Source organism: Apodemus sylvaticus, chromosome 15, assembly GCF_947179515.1.
Source record: "Apodemus sylvaticus chromosome 15, mApoSyl1.1, whole genome shotgun sequence".
NCBI lineage: Eukaryota > Metazoa > Chordata > Mammalia > Rodentia > Muridae > Apodemus > Apodemus sylvaticus.
In genome coordinates, this window is record NC_067486.1 from 55,448,407 (window position 1) to 55,469,418 (window position 21,012).

At 43.8% G+C, this 21,012-nt stretch overlaps 1 protein-coding gene across 1 annotated transcript; it reads right to left on the minus strand.

The window, feature by feature from the left end:
* Positions 1–993: 993 nt before the first annotated feature.
* On the minus strand, positions 994–14,216 carry Nepro (nucleolus and neural progenitor protein). Its single transcript, XM_052158100.1, has 9 exons — positions 14,034–14,216; positions 11,142–11,296; positions 9,062–9,138; positions 8,648–8,779; positions 8,171–8,248; positions 6,482–6,846; positions 6,074–6,135; positions 4,571–4,827; positions 994–3,670 (listed from the first exon to the last, which is right to left on the minus strand). The coding sequence occupies exons 1-9, from the start codon at positions 14,137–14,139 to the stop codon at positions 3,211–3,213; spliced, it is 1,692 nt and encodes a 563-aa protein (XP_052014060.1). The 5' UTR covers positions 14,140–14,216; the 3' UTR covers positions 994–3,210.
* Between the last annotated feature and the right edge of the window lie 6,796 nt (positions 14,217–21,012).

The following is a 21,012-nucleotide window of genomic DNA, read 5'->3' on the forward strand; positions in this document are numbered from 1 at the left end:
TTTCTGTTTTAATTGACAAGTCCAAGAGCAAATACAAATCCGTGAAGTGAACATCCAAGGATCTAGCAGTTGCTCAGTCCAACAAGGCAAACAGGCAAAGAAGAGTGACTCTTCCTTCTTCCAATGGCCTTATGTACGTCTCCAGCAGCAGGTGTGGCCCAGGTTAAAGGTGTATGCCACCACACCTGGATCTGGGACTTCCTTTGTCCCAGATGATCTTGATCTCAGAGATCTCCCTGTCTTAGTTTTCTGGGATTCAGAGCCACTGAGCCTCAAGATCTCCATGCCAAGATCCAGGTCAGAAACTTGTATCTCCCAACCTCCAGATTAGGATCACAGGTGAGCCTTCAAATTCTGGATTGGAGTTCATTCCAGATATAGTCAAGGTGACAACCAGGAATAGCCACTACGACTGGTGACAGCTGCACGTTTACAAACCCTGACCAACCACAGAACACAGCAAAAGCCATAGACCTTTATCACAGAAGATACCCCACCTTGAAAGAAGTAGCAAAATAAACAGGAACTCCATGTAAGTGAAGAAATTAGTTCACACATTAGTGCAGTAATTTAGAGTCATCATGCTAGAGATTCTCAATGGGAAGATTAGTTGTGACTTGCAGCTCACAGGAGCAAACTTTACAAAGTCATCAAATCTTCATGGAGTTTCTTAGCATTTCAAAGTGAGACTGCTGTTAGAGGTTATAGCTGTGGTAAGGCTCCACAACTCTGGCTTTGTAAAAACCACACTGAAGTGTTTCCATTGTTCTACAGTTGATAGAATTAGTCTATTTTACCCTAACTAGCAGAAAAAGGTTTAATTTTTTTTTTCCTGGCACAGCAGTTAAGAGCACTGACTGCTCTTCCAGAGGTCCTGGGTTCAATTCCCAGCAACCACAAGGTGGCTCACAACCATCTGTAATGGTATCTGACACCCTTTTCTGGTGTATGAAGACAGCTGCAATGTACTCACATACATAAAATAAAGAAATCTTGAAAAAAAAAAAAGAATCTGGTTTTAATTTTTTTTCACAAAGCAAAACATAGATATCAAAATAATTACATTCAAAGCCATCCTTCTGCCAAAAGCAGAACTGTCTGTCAACGTTTCCCACAGTGGCAGACATGAGGTGATCAGAAAAGGGGGCAGTGAAGTGGAAAGACTGCTTGCCCAGCATGCCACGCCACACAGGCAGGCATGGGGCTTGGTCTTGAGGGACTTTCTGAGCATTCTCAAGACATGGCCCTCCAGTGCAAGGGAACGTCAATCAGTAGTAAAGCCATGCCTGGCATACGAGGCACTAAATTCCATTCCCAGAGACCAGAGGATGAGGCAGGTACACACCTCTTCCCAGTTGTACATGCCCAAGCACCCAGAGATTCATACACTCATACATGTATACAGACATATACTACACACGCATATCACACATTCTAAAAAGCCTAGAAACCAGGACAGGTCCCAGAGCAGAAGGCAAGGTCCAGCCCTACTTAACAGGGGTTTGACACAGTGGTGTCGAGGACTTCAAAGGTCACAAATTCTCATACACTGTACATATAACTGGATCACCTAAAGCTCCTTTCAGCCCTCATCTGTGAAGTTAGGACCCAGAAGTGGTTCAGATTATAGAATTTGATACAAGATGGATCTATTGGCAGACTTTAATAGAATACCCAAAGTCCAAGACTCCCCCAATCAGAAATTCTCCAACTTGTAGCTTTCTTGAGCCCCATGAGTATAGTCAGTTTCATAGCAGAAATCAGCTGTGTCCTAGCTGAAGTGAGTGTGCAATGTCGATTCACACCTTACCATCCCCACCCTCGGGCTTTTGAAGCAAGTGTCCAGTTGTGCCTAAGGTTTCAGGCTGCAGGCCTTAGGCTATGCTGTCACTGGACAGCTGGTCTCTACAGAGGGCAGGGGGAGGGCTCACTGTATTTTCTCCTAAGCTTACCCCTCTTGCCCCTCTGACCTGCAGGGCCCAGCAGATTTCCCATGACTACATTACCTTTTCTCATGGGTAGAGCAGCTCATTTTGTAACTAGCAGTACAGGAGTGTACAAAAACTCAGGTGATGGTGTTGATACCAGGTTTCAAGTTCATGATTGGCCTTATTCCTGGCATACACTTAGCCACTTTTTTGCAGTGTTTCATAGGAACAATAAATAGGAAAACACCAAGTCTTTTTATATACCCCCTTAGGAGTTACAGTGACAAAATGAAGATTAAGTAATTGTTTTAAGCATTTGAGTAATGGAGAATCTTTCGATAATTCATTAATAACATAGCATACACTCACATGTTATTCAAAAGGAAGACCTGGGCAGGTGGATGGCTAAGCCCATGGGTAAACACATGATGCTCTTCCTGACAAGCTGAATTCCACCTGTGGTGGTTTGACTATGCCTGGCCCAGGAATTGGCACTATTAAGAAGTGTGGCCTTGTTGGAGTAGGTGTGTCACTGTGGCTGTGAGCTTTAAGCCCTTCCTCCTAGGTGCCTGGAAGCCAGTCTTCTGTTTGCCTTCAGAACAAGATGTAGAACTCTCAGCTCCTCCTGCACCATGCCTACCAGAATGCTGCCATGCTCCTACCTTGATGATAACGGACTGAACCTCTGAACCTGTAAGGCAGCCTCAATTAAATGGTGTCCTTATAAGAGTTACCCTGTCATGGTGTCTGTTCAGAGCAGTAAAACCCTAACTAGGACACCACCCCTGGGACCCATAAATGAAGGACAGAACCAACTCTCACAAATCACCCTCTGATATCCACATATACACACACCCTCACACAAAATGTGCAAACCTTACAAAGGGAACGGGGTCAGTGAGGCCAGGCGACTCTTTATGGTTTGCTTCTCTACTTCTCCAGCCTTGTTCTCTTTACCTTCAGATACTCAAGATTTTGTGAAATTATTCAGATTTTAACTCCACAGTAGATCATAAAATCATCTAACATTCAGAATCCTACTTGTTTCAGTCATGAAGGGCGTGCTCCTCAGACTGTTCATCATATTTAACACCTTGCAGTCAAAGGCAAACACTCACCATCTGATAAACACACACGCTGCTATGACTGTTTATTGAACTGAATGCTCCCCGGTGGAGTACTGCACAGAAGCAGCTCTGGGCCTGAGCAGTGTTTCCAGATCTTAAAGGAGCAGAACGCTGGGCCAGCTTGTTAACTGCTCAGAAGTTTCACACAAGTACATCTAAACTCCCATCAAAGCAAAAATATCATCAATGTCATCTTTAGCAGTGTTGGGCACATCGTGTGTGCGCATCTGTCTCCTCGAACGAAAGCCTGATTCGTTTCCACTGCCCCTTGGAAGAGTCCCAAGGGTCCCCATCTTCTTGGTTTTTAGGTCAGGCTTTGCAAGTTTTCTCAAGACCTGCTTCCCATTAGGACAGACATCTGACCTCTGAATTGTCCCAAAGCATCTCCTCTCAGCACTGCTGTCCCTAGTGTTCTTCAGAGTCCCTTCAGGGACCTGCTGGGTTTCCTTTAAAAGAGTTGACTGTAACTTTCTCTGCGGTTTCCTTTGTCTTGATGAAACTTTAAACTTTGATCTTCTTTGTCTGGGACGATGCTTTGAAGTGCTGGTACTAGAGCCTCCTCGGAGAAGGCAGTTACAAAGAGATGTTTTCATGCACTGTAGCTTCTTTGGCAAACTAAAGGACAAAAGGGAAAAATCTCAACTTATTATACCAAAAAGTTCTCAAGCACTTTCAACTGCCTCCACCAATTTCCAACAGAAAAGTACAAAATTTATTACAAGTCCTAGGCCTGTCTATATGTATAACGCCAAACATACAAAAGTAAGCAAATGAGAGTTTCAACCTAGGTTTTTTTTCAGAGCCTGGGTCCCTCTCTGATTCAGGATGCAGGCAGATGTGCCTCCATTTTGCCCCAAAGTAACTCCCATTAACTGCCTAACAAGGTCACAAATGGTGTGTGACCTTGCTCACACTTAAGAACCATAGCCTTGTCCTCATGCTGGTAATCTGTTCCTAGGTAAACAACAGTGGAAATGGCAAAATATCACAAATGAAAAGCTCTGTGGTGTGTCAGAATCCGCCTCTGGATAAGCTCATGTTATAGCAGGAAATGGACAAAGGGAAGGAATGAGGAGAGGTCCTCTGGCGAAGACAACTGACCCCTGTGAGGTGCTCTGTAAGCTGATCCGCAAGTCCCTCAAGCCTGCAGTCAGAACTCACCTGATCTGTCCGGGCATTTGCCTCATTACCTCACTTCTCTCACACCCGACCCCCACCCCACCCCCCAGGACTAAGGCTGCCTATGCTGTTGCCCCAGGCTTTGAACACCACAGGCCATCTTACTGCTTTCTGAAAAGAACCAGTGGGAATGGCGTGGTGGAAGGAAGCCCAGACAACTGACAGTTTACTTTCTTCTGACACACCAGCCTAGACAGCGTTAGCCACACATGAAACTGTACTTTGATAGGTCTTGTTCTAGCAACCTAAGGGCTATCAGATTTTAAAGAGAGGAGGTAATGCACATGCGTACACTTTCTTACTGAAAAGGGAAAGGAATCTTTCTAACATAATTACCTATAACCTTGAGACTCCACATGTCTAAGTCTATTACTCTTAAGAAGTTTGTTGCCCAGATAGGTGGCCTGAGCCTTGAGCTTTTGGCTTCGAGACCACACAATTGCCATTTTGATTTCTTCAGAAAGTTGGGTGAATGTCATGGTCCTTCCGATTCTTTGCACAGTATTGTTAGCCCAGTGAGAGTGGAGTTTCTGAGAGGAAATTTTGGTTGTCTTCAGTTTGGACTGTAAATATTTAAACTCGCTGTTGGTCTCCTGAAGTGTAAAAAGGTAAGAAAAAAAGATATTGAAAATAGTAGTGACTTCTAAATAAAGAAAGAAGAGTTTTGAAAATATTCTCAAACCCAACAGGAACCTAAAGAAATAATTATGAAATTAAAGACTCCAGTCTTATTTTATGATCAATAAGTTGCTCTAAATAGGTGAGAATGCCAATTATTAACAATATGGGAGCAATTACTCTTGAACAAGAAGAATCCAACCTAGCTTCCCTGCAGACCAACTCTGCAAAAGTGGAAGGCCCACAGATACCACAGTTGTTGAGACCAGAACTGAAAGATTCTCCTAGGACTGCTGTAATAAGGGATCACATGGCCTGCACTCAGACCCAAAGCCTATCCCTTCACTAGGGAGCATGGGTAACTCTGGAGACTTTCTATGCCTCAGTTTCACCCCTTGAGATATGAAAACAGAAACATAAAAGAGTTTCTCTCACAGAGCTTTTCGGAGAATTATGGCGTTAATGTACATAGAGCATTTAAGATACTGCCAGGTGCTTGAGGGATCTGCTATGATCTTTCCTCCTTCTGAACTCATTAGGCAAGATAAAAATTCAAACTGCCATCTGTGTTAAAAAGTCCAATAAAGAACTGTGGGTTCTTAGAAATAAGAGTTTTAAACAAAATGGGAGAAATAACCCATGAAGGAAACCAGTCAAGCGATTACTGGATGACAGGTGACACTAACGTACTTAGTCATGAAGTCAGGAACCATTTTCTGACACTAATAAAAGGTATCATGTTAAAGCCTGAACCCCCAAAGGACTGATGCCTCATGACAAATGAGGAAGACAAAACTGATGACTGCTACTAACAACATCTGCCGTCGGTTAAATGCTTACCACACACGAGACCCCACATACCACAGGTACTGGCCCAAACTCAGACGTGCATGGACGGGAGAGGGAGGTACAGAGAGGTCAGGCAGCACACAGCTAACAGGGGTGGAGCCAGCGATCGAGCAAGTACAGAGCCCATGCCTTAAACTGCTCACCATCCATGCTTAGGGAGATTCCAGAGACAAGCCTGTTAAAGCTCTTCTGAATACATTCCACTAGCTGGAGTAACTAGGCCATCAGAAAGCCAGCTCCCCCATTCAGCAGCGCACACCGACAGCTAAGAGTGCAGTCAAGCCTATTAGAGCGAACACCACTCCCTCCTTTCTGAGGAGCTTCCTCTAAACTTGGCAGAAGTGAAAAGCTATGAGGTTAAAGCAGACAGACCTGAGTAGCTTTGTTTCGAAGTCTTGTGCAGAAAACCCGCACGTCAAATCCCAATGGCTTTTCTGTGGAATTTAAAAAAAAAAAGACAAGACAGAAAAATTCAGTCATATTACTTTCAGATCTCTAAAAGATACTTAACTATGTGACATTTCCTGTCAAGTGACTACAAAAGAAATGAAGAGGATAAAGCAAAGCACCAGGAAGGAACTGGAAGAAAGCTGTGGACAGCTAACACTCACCCCTAAACATAATCAGTGTGAGGTTCTCAATTTCTTTCTCCACAATGCATGACTGTATCATGCTTTCAAAGGCTTACTTTATAAGTAGGCACTTAAGGAAGAACGGACAGAACTAGATAAACACATTGTAAAGGGAATTAGAAAGTGTGTGCTTCTCTACACAGCTCACCGTTTTTGGTCCTTTTACAGGCTTTCACAGGCTGTCCCAGGTCCACACTGCTTTGTGGACCATGTTTTGTTTGTTCAGATGGCTTGGAAAGTCTATCTAGGGTGTCTCCATTGATCTTTGGTAGTTGTTCTCTCATTAAAAATAGTTTATTTAGCAACTTTGTTACTCCTTTAGTAGCAAAAGCTGCAGGTGTTTTCCCCTTAAAGACTTCAAGGTAAGAGGGCCCTAGAAAGTCAGTGATGTCAGAGGGAAAGGCAAAATCTTTGAAGTAAGGCATGGGCTGAATCCTGGAGATCTCCTGATGCAATCTAAGCAATGGCTCATAGAGGGAAATCAGCCTTCTCAGAAGTCCTTTATGGAGAACCCTAGAAAGAAACAGAAGCTCTTTATACATATATATGTATGTAAAAATATCAGTAATTCAAATGCTTTTTACTTCTGATTAAGAATAAGCAGAATAAACTAATGGGAGCAGATATAGAAGAAAAACTATAGGAGCCAAGAGGGGTCAAGGGCACTACACGAAAACCCACAAAACCAACTAACCTGACTCACAGGGCTCCCAGAGACTGAGCTGCCACCCAGGAGCCTACATGGGACCTAGGCCCTCTGCACAGTGGAAACAGGACTGTCTCCGACTCTGCTGCCTGCTCTCGGGACCCTTTCTTCCTACTGGGTTGCCTGGTCCCGCCTTAACAGGAGAGGAGGCGCCTGGGCTTACTGCAGCTTCATCTGCCATTGCTGGCTGATACCCACGGATGGAGGCCTGCCCTTTCCTGAGGAGTGGATGGGGGCTCAGAGTGGGAAGGAAGCGAGGACTGAAGTGAACCTCAGTCCGGATGTTTAAAAAAAATTAATTAATTTATTAATTATAAGAAAATAAGCAGATCAAAAGATGACTGAAAATACAAATAAGATGTCCAGGCTAAATCTTCTGGGTCTCTCTGTTGTTTTGACAGTTTCACGATACTCAGATCAGAACTAATGATCCGGTTCTGTGCCTAGTTATCCAGTAAACCACCCTATGCACACACACAAGGAAATGCCTTTTTTTTTAGTTTATAAATACTACAAGTATTATCCCTATCAACCAAATATGGCTCAAAAGTAGCAGTCAGGCAGAGAAGTCTAGAGCATATAAGGAAGGTCAAATTATATTTCTAATTTCTATTAAAATTAATAACCAGTTGTCAGAAAGAACCAAGATATGGCCAGCCCAGGAAATGCAGCTTTTTCAAAAGCCTACTGCAATATTACTACTGCCAACAATTTTTTATTTTGGAGGGGGGGGGTGTTTTTCGAGACAGGGTTTCTCTGTGTAGCCCTGGCTGTCCTGGAACTCACTCTGTAGACCAGGCTGGACTCAAACTCAGAAATCCGCCTGCCTCTGCCTCCGAAGTGCTGGGATTACAGGCATGCGCCACCACACCCGGCTCTATTATTATTATTATAGTTCCTAGGTCCTAGAAAATCACTTTCTGAGCTACTCAGTGTCAGGGTGAAGGTTTCAGAAGAAAAGTCCTCTGACATGACTACCCACCTAACAATGTACAAATCAACTGTCATGGGAGGAAAGGGAAGCCCGCACCCTCGGATCCCAGGGCAACGTGGGAAGTGGACCTGTGTGAACACTAACAAGAAACTTGGGTCAGGTAAAGATGAAACGCAAATGCAGAAATGTGAACATACCATAACCTGCTCACCAGCCCAACCATCACAAGGTTCAAAATAATGAATTCCCGTAGCCCTAGGTGCTTCACGCACAACCTGAAGAATCAGTTTAAGGTGAAAAACTAAAACCAAGGGAATTTAAGATTTGTAAGTTACAATTATGAAAAACATTATAAGAAAGCTTCAAAGATATTAAAGCCCTAATATGGCAATAAAATCACATTACACTAAAAGCAAAGTCATCCATTCTACTAGAGCTCCTGCTGTTACAGTTAGTGTCTGAGAGTAAGAATTCCTAAAGATCAGGCTCTTAGAATACAGGCTAGGGAGAGACACAGAGTCCAGTCACGCCGGGAACTGCTGGAAGAGGAGCCGAAAGAAAAGCTTTGACAGTTCCCACAGGTTCCAGGGCTTCTTAGCACAGCACCTCAACAGAAGCCCGAGACACCCAAACAGCTTCCATTCAAGAGAAGGCGTTCCCGTAGTCAAGGATACAGAAATGTCTTGCAGCAGCAGTCCAGCAAGCGCAGTAACAACTTGCAACCTCCCAGAACCTTCATCAGCACCACCTCCACCACCGGCTGGCTGGGCACCACGCGGTTTTCCGTAGCTCCCGGCTGAGTTGCACTTGACATACACAGAGAAGGACATGACTGTCATTTTCTGAACACAGCATTTCAACAGCAGTTCTCAAGTGAAGACTTGCTTTAAGCTCAGCCTGAGGTGGTTACACCCACTGGCACTCCACTGCTTTCACTGTAACCTGTGAGCGCCATCTCAGTGTCCCACCTGTCCCTCCCATCAGTCCCCTCATTAAAACTCGACATGTACATCTTGGCATAGCTGATTATACCTCAACACCAAGCAGAATACCAAAGGGTGCTCCCGACGGAGCAATGGACCACCTACTTGGCAGACAACTGTGAGAGGTCTTCAATTGAGCCTTCCAAATTCATGTGTTTCAAACGCTTTAAGCACTGTTCTACCTGAAGGAGAAAGAGCAGCTCAGATTAGAATGTGTGCATATACAACAGTGTCACAGATATGACAAGAATGTGTAGAAACCACAGCATGTCATGGTACGGAAATACGCCACAGAAGGCCTGCCTATTTAAGGCCAAGGAAACCCAAATCCCAAAACAAGCTCACCAGCCCAACAAATTTCTCAATTCAAGAAAATTACTACATGCCAAGTATTCTCGATGCTGTAAAGTGACCAAAATGAATGTAAGTCTCAACATTATAATTTGCTGAGGGGGCATACTTACAGCAGTGAGCATAGTAAAACGAGAGAGCAAATTCTTAACTCCGTTTCAACAGTCTATAAGCACCAGAAATGAAGAAAGTGACTCAGTCACAGAACAACTCTACTGAACACCTACTATGTGCAAGATATGCTAGGCAATATCGTGGGATATCATACATTCCAATTTCTATTAGTGAAGACAGATAACATACACATCAAGTGCATATTAAGTACATATCAAGTACTTACATAAATGCTAAAATGGATGTGCTTTATTAAAAAACACTGCAATCTCCCCTTGTCTGCTTTTCCTTATAGCACTTCTTACCAGTCGGTATACGAGTTATTGAATGACTGACTGACTGACTGCCCTTTTCACCAAACTATACTATAAATGAAGAGAACTTGTCCGTTTTGTTCCCGAGTGTAATCCAGTTATTAGAACAGTAGGTTCTCATGGGGGAAGGGGAGAAAAAGCCATGTAGAATACAAAATGCTGTAGAAATCTCTAGCTGTATGAACATCCACCAAGGGCACTCCCTGGACAAAGGATGATGGAAACTGATACTGGTTAGTGCTGGTATCTTGCTACTAAAACCAAATCAGACTTATGGGTTCTACATCAGCATAGGTCATGATTCTTAAATTCACTGGGGCTGGCTTCTGGATTTCTAAGTCTGGACACCATCTTTTTAGATAGTTATTGACTGCCCAAGCTAGCAATACACTTGGAAAATAGTGAGTGAAATATGGTTCAGGGGAGGAAAAGAGAGGAAGGGAAAGATCAGCAAGGAAGTTAGTAAACAAGTTTCATCTTGGATTAGAAGACCTGGGTAAAGCTGCCCTAGAAAAGAAACTTTAGGGAAAGACCACGATCCTCTTTGAGAAGGGAATCCTCATCTCTTGGGTCTTAAGCAGTAGGAGTATAGCCAACCAGAAAGTGTACGTCTGTATGGAGAGAAACTGTCTTTTTCAAAGCTGTAGATCCAACACCGTCGACAGAGAACTTTGTGAAAAATAAGTAAATACTGTTACCATGGCTGGTCACACGGTGCCCAGCACACTGGACTTTTAAAGGTTCTTGCAGCGTTACCAAAGTGGCTACATGAATGGTACATGAGAACCCAGCTTCAGCCACGTCACAGTCCTGGAGCTCAACATCACAGTGTTTGCTTCAGCTCTAAGAGTACACGAAACCATTCTATACCACAACTTACCATAAACCCACTTACACCAACACACTGCTGATTAGATTAGGACTCCAAAGAAGTAAACCACAACCCTAAACCACAACTGTTTTCTTTTTTAAGATTTTAGGGTTTAAATTAGTTTTCTTTTGAACTAGACAAAGGCACTATTCAACTGTACAGAGAAAATTAAACTGGAAAAAAAAATCAAAAAATTTTTTGTGTGTTTGCATGCTTGTTTTGAGAGGTCTCAATATAAATCAATAGCCCTAGCTGTCCTGGAACTCACTACATAGACTAGGCTGGTCTCAAACTCACAGAGATCCACCTGCCTCTGTCTCTAAGTGCTGGGGCTAAAGGCGTGAACCACCACACCCAGCTTTGAAATATGCTTGATTATAAATTACTTTTTGAAATGATTTTGGAAAACTCAAAGACCAAAAAAGTTAAAATGTAACTGAACCCAAATAATATATGAACTTTCCATAAATAACAAAACAGTAGGTGGCAGTGTGAGCCTCATGTTCGTCAGTACCAGGCTACGTGAGAAACTTACCTGTTTGAGGGCCAAATGGGACCTGTGGCGGCCCAGTCTGTTGTGATTGCTGTAGAGAACTGAGCATAACACATCGACTTCTGCATCCAAGGTCTGGCTCTTGAGTGACTGTGTGACAAGGTGGCACCCTTTAATGACAGCTGCAATGCAGACATCTAAAGCAGAGACAGTTAAAATGAGACTCGGTAAGCAATCCTGCATTTACTGCCCCAGATGAGAAACATGCTAAAACATTCTATCTTATTTGCTTTACAGAACTCAAAACACAAACCGGCCTCAACTATAAAAATGAAGGATTCTAAGAAAGACATTGGAAAAGGAGGGCAGGTGATCAATAAGGGAACATTTGTTAAACGTGTCTGTCTTTCTATCACTTCTTACCATGACTCTGAGTAATATGACTACTTTACAATTATCATTTGGTGTACACTTACACCCTAAATATAAAAAACCTGGGCCACGTTCCATCTGTCTCTAAACCCCTCACTTTGTTCTGCAGCTGAGCAAGACAGAATGCATTCAATTACAGCCTTCAAAGGCAAGGAACTGTATTTAGATATGACTCTTTACACTGTTTAAGATTTATTTTATGAGTACACTGTAGCTCTCTTCAGACACACCAGAAGAGGGCATCCAGTCCCATTACAGATGACTGTGAGTGACCATGTGGTTGCTGGGAATTGAACTCAGGACCTCTGGAAGAACAGTCTGCTCTTAACCACAGAGCCATCTTTCCTACCCCATGGATACCACTTTTTGATAAGAATATATAATACATTCAGCCCTCTGCCTGTGAGCACCATCTGTGTATTCAACCAACCTCACACTGAATATAGTCCCCCCAAAATTCCACCTGTAATAGCAGTTACATTGTATAGGATTTCATAAGCAATGTAGAGACCGTATAAATGTATATAGAAGACGTATGTAGGACCTAGTGCAAATACTATCTACCATGTTATACAGACTTGAGCATGGACACATTTCTTTATATGGAAGGATTCCTAAAACCAATCCCCCATGGATATCAATGAGAAACTACATTCAGAAAACATTCAGAAAAGAGAAACCACCAGGGCCACTGGAAATTATTATTATGTAACTGAATGTGTACACAAATGTTTCCTAATCAGAGCATGAGCAGCTGGGAAGCAGGTGTCACGTGCCATCTGGTGGCTCAGAGAGGAAACGCAAACATTCTAAGTGAAAATCTTCTCTGCTCCTCCTATCTGGAGAAATTAAATTAGATACTGGGTGATGAGCTGGTGAATTTCCCATAGTAGTATTTTAAAATTCTGACCACAGAGTAATTAGAAAGAACTTTAACTGTGTAAGAAAAATAGATGGGAAGAAGGATGAAAATACTCACTAGGTTATTACCGGTACTTAACAATTACCGAATGTAGGATTCCCCAGAATGTAATAAGGACACATGCTCCACTATGTTCATAGCAGCCCTATTTATAATAGCCAGAAGCTGGAAAGAACCCAGATGCCTCTCAACGGAGGAATGGATACAGAAAATGTGGTATAGTTACACAATGGAGTACTATTCAGCCATTAGAAACAACGAGTTCATGAAAACTCTTAGACAAATGGATGGAGCTGGAGAACATCATACTAAGTGAGGTAACCCAATCTCAAAAGATCAATCATGGTAAGCACTCACTAATAAGCGGATATTAGCCTAGAAACTTGGAATACCCAAGATATAATCCACACATCAAATGATGTCCAATTAGAACGGAGGAGTGGTCCCTGGTTCTGGAAAGGCTCAGTGCAGCAGTATAGGGCAATACCGGAACAGGGAAGTGGGAAGGGGTGGATGGGGGAACAGGGGGAGGGAAGAGGGCTTATGGGACTTTCGGGGAGTTGGGAGACAGGAAAGGGGAAATCATTTGAAATGTAAATAAAAAAATGTATCGAATTTAAAAAAGACAATTACCGAATGTGCCTATTTAATAATGACAATTACTGTCATTTGACTGTCAAACCAGGTACTGTTACAAATGCTTTGTGGTATCAACCTTTCCATTCCCCGAAATATGACCAAGAAGCTGGTACTATTTTTTATTCTCATTTTTGAGTGGGATAAAACCTGTTTTAGAAATAGAAAAGAGCCAGGCGGGCGGGCGGGCGGTAGTGACGCACGCCTTTAATCCCAGCACTTGGGAGGCAGAGGCAGGCGGATTTCTGAGGTCTAAGCCAGTCTGGTCTACACAGTGAGTTCCAGGACAGCCAAGGCTACACAGGGAAACCCTGTCTCAAAAAAAAAAAACAAACAAACAAACAAACAAAAAAAAAAAAAAACCCCACCAACTTCCATGTCTAACAGAGGTGGCCGGAGCGATTTGGGAGCGGGTAAATCAAATCTCCTGATCCCATATGACAACACCTCTACATCACATATACTAATATAAACTAAAGTAAAACTCACAACACAGACCCCACGGAGCTACCACCACCCCCATCTCTTTGCGAGTCCTTGTTTTCTAAACAAATTGCAGAAACTGTCTCCGGTTTTTGGGAAGGGAAAATGCTAGCTCCATCTGTTAGAGACAAGCCCGAGGTCCGAGGCCGCGGTGCAGGGTACTTGGTGACAGCCCCGATCCTTGGGGACAGCACAGGGTTCAGGCAGCGTTTGGGGGTTGCGGGCTACACATGCCAGGCCGGGACGAGCCGTGCTTTCACGTCCCAGCTAAGGCACGCAGGAGCCAGGAGCTCCCCGGTTATCCTCCCGCCACACTACCTGTGCCGGACGGACCTTCCGCCAGGCGCACCCCTTCCCGGCGTGCCCCGCGCTCAGGAAGTCCCGCCCCGTCCCACGTGAGCCGGCCCACCGCCCCGCCGGCTCCGGGAGACACGCCGAGCCACTTTGCCGGCCTCACTCACCCAGGGTGGCGCTGGGGTCCTGCACCGTCAGTGTGCTGCAGTTCCCTGCCTGGGGGATCCTAACGCGGTTCCACGGCTCCGCGCCCGGCCGCACCGCAGCGGCCATGTTGAGCAGCGCGGGAGGGCCTGGGAAGGCCGAGCGGAGCGAAAGCGAGTGGAGCAGCCTAGGCGGGAGGGAGGGAGGGAGGGAGGGAGGAAATGAGGGCGGGGCGGAGGTGTGCAGCCCTGGGCGTGGCCACGGCGGGTTAGAACCCTGGGGAAGGAGAAATGAGTTCATTTTAAGTTCCTTGCAGAGTATTCTGAGGCCCTTATAAGTGTGGAACAACTTCGGAGCTATGTATTTTACAGATGAGTCCGAGCGAGGCCCAGCCTTTAACTCTTATTCGGATATTTTGAAAAGAACTTGAATCATATCAAATGTGGCATTCGTCCCGCAGTTAGTAACGATTTGTTTTGAGTAGTCAAGGAAGACTTGACTTGGATATAGCTTGGATATAGCCCAACTTTGATAATTACAAAGAAACCCATTATCACCGTCATTTTCTCGGACAAAATAGTCCAGGCTCTACTGGTTCTTATCACTGATAACTGATGGTTTTTCATTTTAAGCCGTTGGTGCCTTCTCACCTATGTTCATAAGGTTTCTTTCACAATGTAGAGAGTGAAGGATTAATGAGGTTAGGTGAGTGTGGCTAGGCGGCGTGGGGGAAGGTGTCCAGGCGGGCCCTTGCCTGGGCACCTCTGCCCCTGAGGGACCACACACACACAGACATGGTATAGAATAGAGTTTATTTAGAATAGGGGATGGGAGTTAGTGGTAGAGAGAGAGAGGGAGTGGAGAGAGAGAGGGAGTGGAGAGAGAGAGGGAGTGGAGAGAGAGAGAGAGTGGAGGCCGGCCATGACCATGTGGATGGGGGGGGAAGAGCCCCAGGGGCAGAGAGGTGAGAGTATGTGGGAGAGCAGAGAGCAAAGAGGGAGAGGAGGAGCAAGTAGCCCCTCTTATAGTGGGCCAGATCTCTGGGGCGGGGCATACCTGGCCATTGCCAGGTAGGTGTGGGGTGGAGCTTAGACAAAACCCCAACATTCCCCAATGTTTGGTTAATTAATAAAAGAAAAAAGAAAAGAAGTGACGGCGAATACAGCGAAGCAGGAGTAGGATCGTTGTTGTGATCTGGCTGCTTCATGCTGACATTGGGGCGGCGTGTCTCTGAAGAACCTAGAGAAAGGGGTATGGGGGGTGATTGTCCAGTCTCATGAGGATTCAAAGGAATCCCACCCTTTGGAAAGGTAGTAAAGTGGGAACTTGGGCAGATGTACTTATCTGGATGGAGCCTACTTGGTCCATGAGCAGTAGATCTGGGTAGGTTTCCTGTAGCTAACAAGTTTATTAAAGAGATAACAACATGAGTTAACCACATGAACAGTCTTTAAGATGAGCCTTTGTGGATCAGAAGGAATAGAATTGAGATTCCTCTGGGTTTCAATTGTACATCTTAAGAAAATTTTCCTTTCTCCCAAATGTACTTAGTCTTATTCCCTAACTATACTAATGTGTTACAACATCTTGTTAAGTCCAGGCCCTTGCCATATCCAGGACAGCTCCAGAGAAGCAACCTTCAGATGCTCCAATCTCCTCTCAGCTTCTCCAGACACAGACAGCTTCTACTGGACCTGTTCTCCTGACCTATCTTCAAATGGCTCTACAAACCCTGGACAGCAAAGAAGCAGCCAGTCCTCCTGAGACTGGACAATCACCCCCCATACCCCTTTCTCTAGGTTCTCCAGAGACACGCCGCCCCAATGTCAGCATGAAGCAGCCAGATCACAACAACGACCCTACTCCTGCTTCGCCGTATTCGCCGTCACTTCTTTTCTTTTTTCTTTTTCTTTTATTAATTAACCAAACATTGGGGAATGTTGGGGTTTTGTCTAAGCTCCACCCCACACCTACCTGGCAATGGCCAGGTATGCCCCGCCCCAGAGATCTGGCCCACTATAAGAGGGGCTACTTGCTCCTCCTCTCCCTCTTTGCTCTCTGCTCTCCCACATACTCTCACCTCTCTGCCCCTGGAGCTCTTCCCCCCCCCCCCCACGTGGTCATGGCCGGCCTCCACTCTCTCTCTCTCTCTCCACTCCCCCCTCCTCTCTCTCTCTCTCTCTCTCTCTCTCTCTCCCTCTCTCTCTCTACCACTAACTCCCATCCCCTATTCTGAATGAACTCTATTTTATACCATGTCTGTGTGTGTGTGGTCCCTCAGGGGCAGAGGTGCCCAGGCAAGGGCCCGCCTGGACACCTTCCCCCACGCCGCGTAGCCACACTCACCTAACCCCCTATACTCCCCCCCCTTTAAGCCTCATCATCCTGCTGCCAAAAGTCTCCAATGGTAACCCCAAAGTCCTTCAGAGAGGAGCAGCTGGTGGACATTAGAGACTGCTAAGTTACTTTGTTATGTCTGCGGATTACCATATACTAGTTGTTACCCCAAAAAGTTAATTTCCAGACCTCAGTATGCTTGTGAGTAAAAACTTCTTAGAACTTTGCCTGCTATACAGATCTTTATTGTTACTAGACTTGTATTTAATGCAAGAAATCTTGCCCTACTGAGATGCTTTCTGTCCTGTGTGTTCCTTGCAGATAATTGCTCTTTCGTTTAGACCATCTTGAAACAATCTCACTTCCTCAGTCATCTCTGGGACCACTATCTTTGATCATTCTTCCTAAACAACTATCCTCACTCGATAACAACTAAATGCCCCTTTAATGCACTACCACATGGCCTGTATGTTAGTTTCCTATTTAGGCTGTAACAAATTACCACAAACTGAACAGAATCAACACAAAGTTTCTGGACTTGTGGAAGACTGAAATTATTTTAGTTGGAGATGTATGGTGGGTGCATGTTGGAGGCTAAGGGTAGAGGTTAGACTCTTCCTCTACCACTGTCTACCTTTGCTTTTGAGTCAGGTCCTCCCACTGATCCTGGAGTTCAGTATTTGGTGGATCAGTCCCCCGAGGGGACTCTTTCTCCATCCCAAACAGTAGGGGAATGAGGATCTGAACTCAGTTCTTATATTGGCACAGCAAATACTTTACTCTGGAACATCTCCCTAGCCCTAGTTCAATCTTATTGAACTAAAATTAGCTGTTTAACGGGCTGTTTCCTTCTGAAGGCTTTAAAGAAGAATTTCCTTGACTTTTTCCAACTTTTAGTGGTTGCCTCATTCTTTAGATCATGTCCACATCGTCCATGTTCAAAGTCACTGCCATAGCATCTTGCAATATCTTCCCCTGTTCAGAGGAGACAGGGAGAGATAGAATCAAGTGTTTAAGTAAAAGAATCCTCTTGAATATTAAAAAGCTGAATTATGAGCCAGAAAGAAAAGTTAAGATAACTATAGATAGGGATATATTTGTGATGCAATGATAGAGATAAGGTACCCAAAAATAAGAGGTTTTTGTTTTCATAAAGGAAGATCCAAGGTCATAATGAACAGAGACAAGGAAATGGTGTTCTGTGTTCTATGAGCAATATATATTGGAATCGAAGCTTCTAGGAACTGGGCACATGGAAGAAGCACAGGATAGTTTTTAAGTCATGCTTGGAAAACTTGTAGACTCTGGAGAAAGACTGTCACTGACACAGATGACCATCAAATATGTAAAACTTTAGTAATCCAAGAAATGTATATTAGAATAACTTGGAGGTACTATTATTAAATAGAAAAAATGATATCCTGTGTTACCATGGATTTGTCACAAATGTATGCATGTTCACATACAGACAACACACATACACATTCAGGCTGAAAAAGGCGATAGGCCTAGCTTGGATTCACACATGTAATCTTAGCACTCACAGACTGGGTCAAGTAGATTTCCTTGAGTTTGGGTTACAAACTGGACTACATAGCAAGAAAGCAGAAAATAGGAAATTATAGTGACTGTACTATAACCTTATAAGAAATCTGTTGTTTTCTAACAGTTTGATAGTAGAATTTTCTCCCCCTAAAAATCATATGCTGATCTCAAATGTTTAAAGCAAATATATAAAACAGAATTGTACTGGCTAAGGGTCCTGATAGGTCCTGCCATTAAGGCTGCTGCTCTAGTTCCCATGGATGGTTCCAAAGCCCATACTTGGGAAGGGTTAGAAATCCTATGGGGAGCCAGGCGGCGGTGGCACACGCCTGTAATCCCAGTGCTCTGGGAGGCAGAGGCAGGCGGATTTCTGAGTTCAAGGCCATCCTGGTCTACAGAGTGAGTCCCAGGACAGCCAGGGCTATACCTAGAAACCCTGTCTAAGAAAACAAATACAAACAAACAAAAGGCCCCAGGCAGTGTTGTCACACGCCTTTAATCCCAGCACTTGGGAGGCAGAGGCAGGCAGATTTCTGAGTTGGAGGCCAGCCTGGTCTATAAAGTGAGTTCCAGGACAGCCAGGGCTACACAGAGAAACCCTGTCTCGAAAAACAAACAAACAAAAATAGAAATCCTATGGGGTAAATAATATGAGCAATATTTATTATAAATAATATTAAAATAGATAATAAGTAATGTTATATGTTATATTATGGTGGGTTTTTTTAAGATTTTTTTAATTCTATCCAATGTCTACTAATGCCTGGAGATAGATAGATAGATAGATAGATAGATAGATAGATAGATAGATAGATAGATAGATAGATAGATAGATTAGATAGATAGATAGATAGATAGATAGATAGATAGATTGATTGATTAGATAGATTAGATAGATAGATAGATAGATAGATAGATAGATAGATTAGATAGATTAGATAGATAGATGGATGGATTACATGCTGCCTGATGCCCATGGCAGTAAGAAGAGGGCCTTGGATCCTGTGGAACTGGAGCTGCAGATAGTTGTGAGCCACCATGTGTGTGCTGGCAACTGTACCCAGGCCCTCTGCAAAAGTAGCAAGTATTCCCAACTACTGACTCCTCCCTCCAGTCTCCTGAGATATTTTCAAAAGCAGTTTTAAAAATTGTAATCTGTTGAGGTTATACATTTATACATGTGGAATGCTCTGGAAAATCCTAAAGATCAGTTTTCATCAGTAAGACGGACTTTTTTTCTTCACTCACTTTTTATTTTCTATTTAACAACTGAGAAATTATACAGTGTTGAAGGAAAAATGCTTTAGTACTAAAAAAAACCTAAAGAGTGTATGTGTGTGTGTGTGTGTGAGAGAGAGAGAGAGAGAGAAGAGAGAGAGAGAGAGAGAGAGAGAGAGAGAAGGAGAGGAGAGAGAGGAGCTGTTATCATGAGGCAGTATATTCAGAGGCACACACTACATACTTTAGAACTCTTCATTAAGGCCTTTCCGCTCTAATCCCGTGCCTCTAAGGTGAATGTTACCATTATCACTTTGGCCCACTAGAGTGAGGATAACTTCAAAGGAGACTGCCCTCTGCTCCCTTATTTGTAGTTAACAACCTTGTTCTTCATTGTACTGGCAGTTGGTCCCTGACTCTTACAGATCCCAGAAGCACCCATAGTAGTCCCAGCAGTGCCTCCTTGGTGACCGGTGTCCCAGTTCTGGAGGTGACTTCCTCTGAAAGTCTACCTTCTCATAGCCCAAATTCCTGGTCCTCTTCCCCCAGCTCCAAGAATAGTAACTGAAAGTCGCTTGTGCTATTGCACTTCTGTAGTTTTGCACCTCAGCTCTCATACGTTGATTTAACCCACAATCTTTTAAAGTGTGTTCCTTTTTACTCGAGGGTTCTAATGAAGAAGATATTTGGAATCAGAGGTGGTCCCAGGGAGCAGCCCCCTCAATATTGGATTCCGTGATATGATCATATTACCTTATAACACAATACCAGTCTTTCTCATTAAGGCAATGGATTATAAGTCTGTGACATGCTGTGTCATCATGCTTAATCACATAAGGTTGACTGGGATGAAGAACTTGTGAAGTTCACTGGGAACCAAAAACAAGTAGCAGCAATGCTCCTGAATCAACTGGAGAACCTAAGAAAATGGCAAGACTGGGTCTCTTACTCCTAGCTCAAGTCAAAACAGAGCTTCTGCAGTAACTACAAATGCTTCACTAGTTTGCTAGAATTTCCAGCAGACATGGACTCAAAACACAACATTGTTGGTTGCAGAATTGTAACTTAAATAGCATTGGTGTGCTCATAAGCCTCATATGCAAATATGATTAGTTACAAGAAAGACTTTGCACCTTGGTGAGGGGACCAAGTACTAGGACTCAGGAAAAGCTGAGATCTTTGGACTACATTTCTGCCTGTGTCTGAAGAGACTGACATGAAGACCTACAATAAGCTCAAGGCCCACCCCAGCTGCTTCTCATTACCTCTGGGACTCTATCTAGATGCAAGTTTGGATTTGTTCTGAGGAACTAGGTACAAAGTCTGGAACAAAAAGAAATAGCTTATACTCCAAAGTAATTACAGAATGATGCTCATTTTTAGTGACAGAAACTCAAGTAACACTGAGATTTAATAGACCAGAGAAAATAGATGTAAGGCAGTGAACTAGATAAAATGTGCTGAATATGGAAGGATCTGGAAGCCAAAAGTTGTCTAACTATGCTCTTTGCTGATTGAAGTGAACCAACTGGAACCTATATTCAGTCAGGCTAACTGCCAGAATTGGAATAATACACAGGATACGATCCAAAGGCTTAGGGAATTGGAATGTGGTCTGAGTATTCAACCCCAATGGGTTCAAGAGAGTTCAGACACAACTCCCTATACTGAGGCACTAAGAAATGTGTCAACGAGTGGGTGAGTGTCTTCTGTGTTGACTGTCTTCAATAGGTCAAGTGGTAGTTAACAGGTACTGCTATAGAATTGAGCTCCCAAGTTTCACTGGGAATTGTAGGGTCCTAAAGAGACAAAGGTCAGTAGGCAATGGTTGACTATAAGAAACAATCTTGCTACATTATTTTGACCACTGGTAGCTGATTGATCAAGGTGTCTGGAGGAACT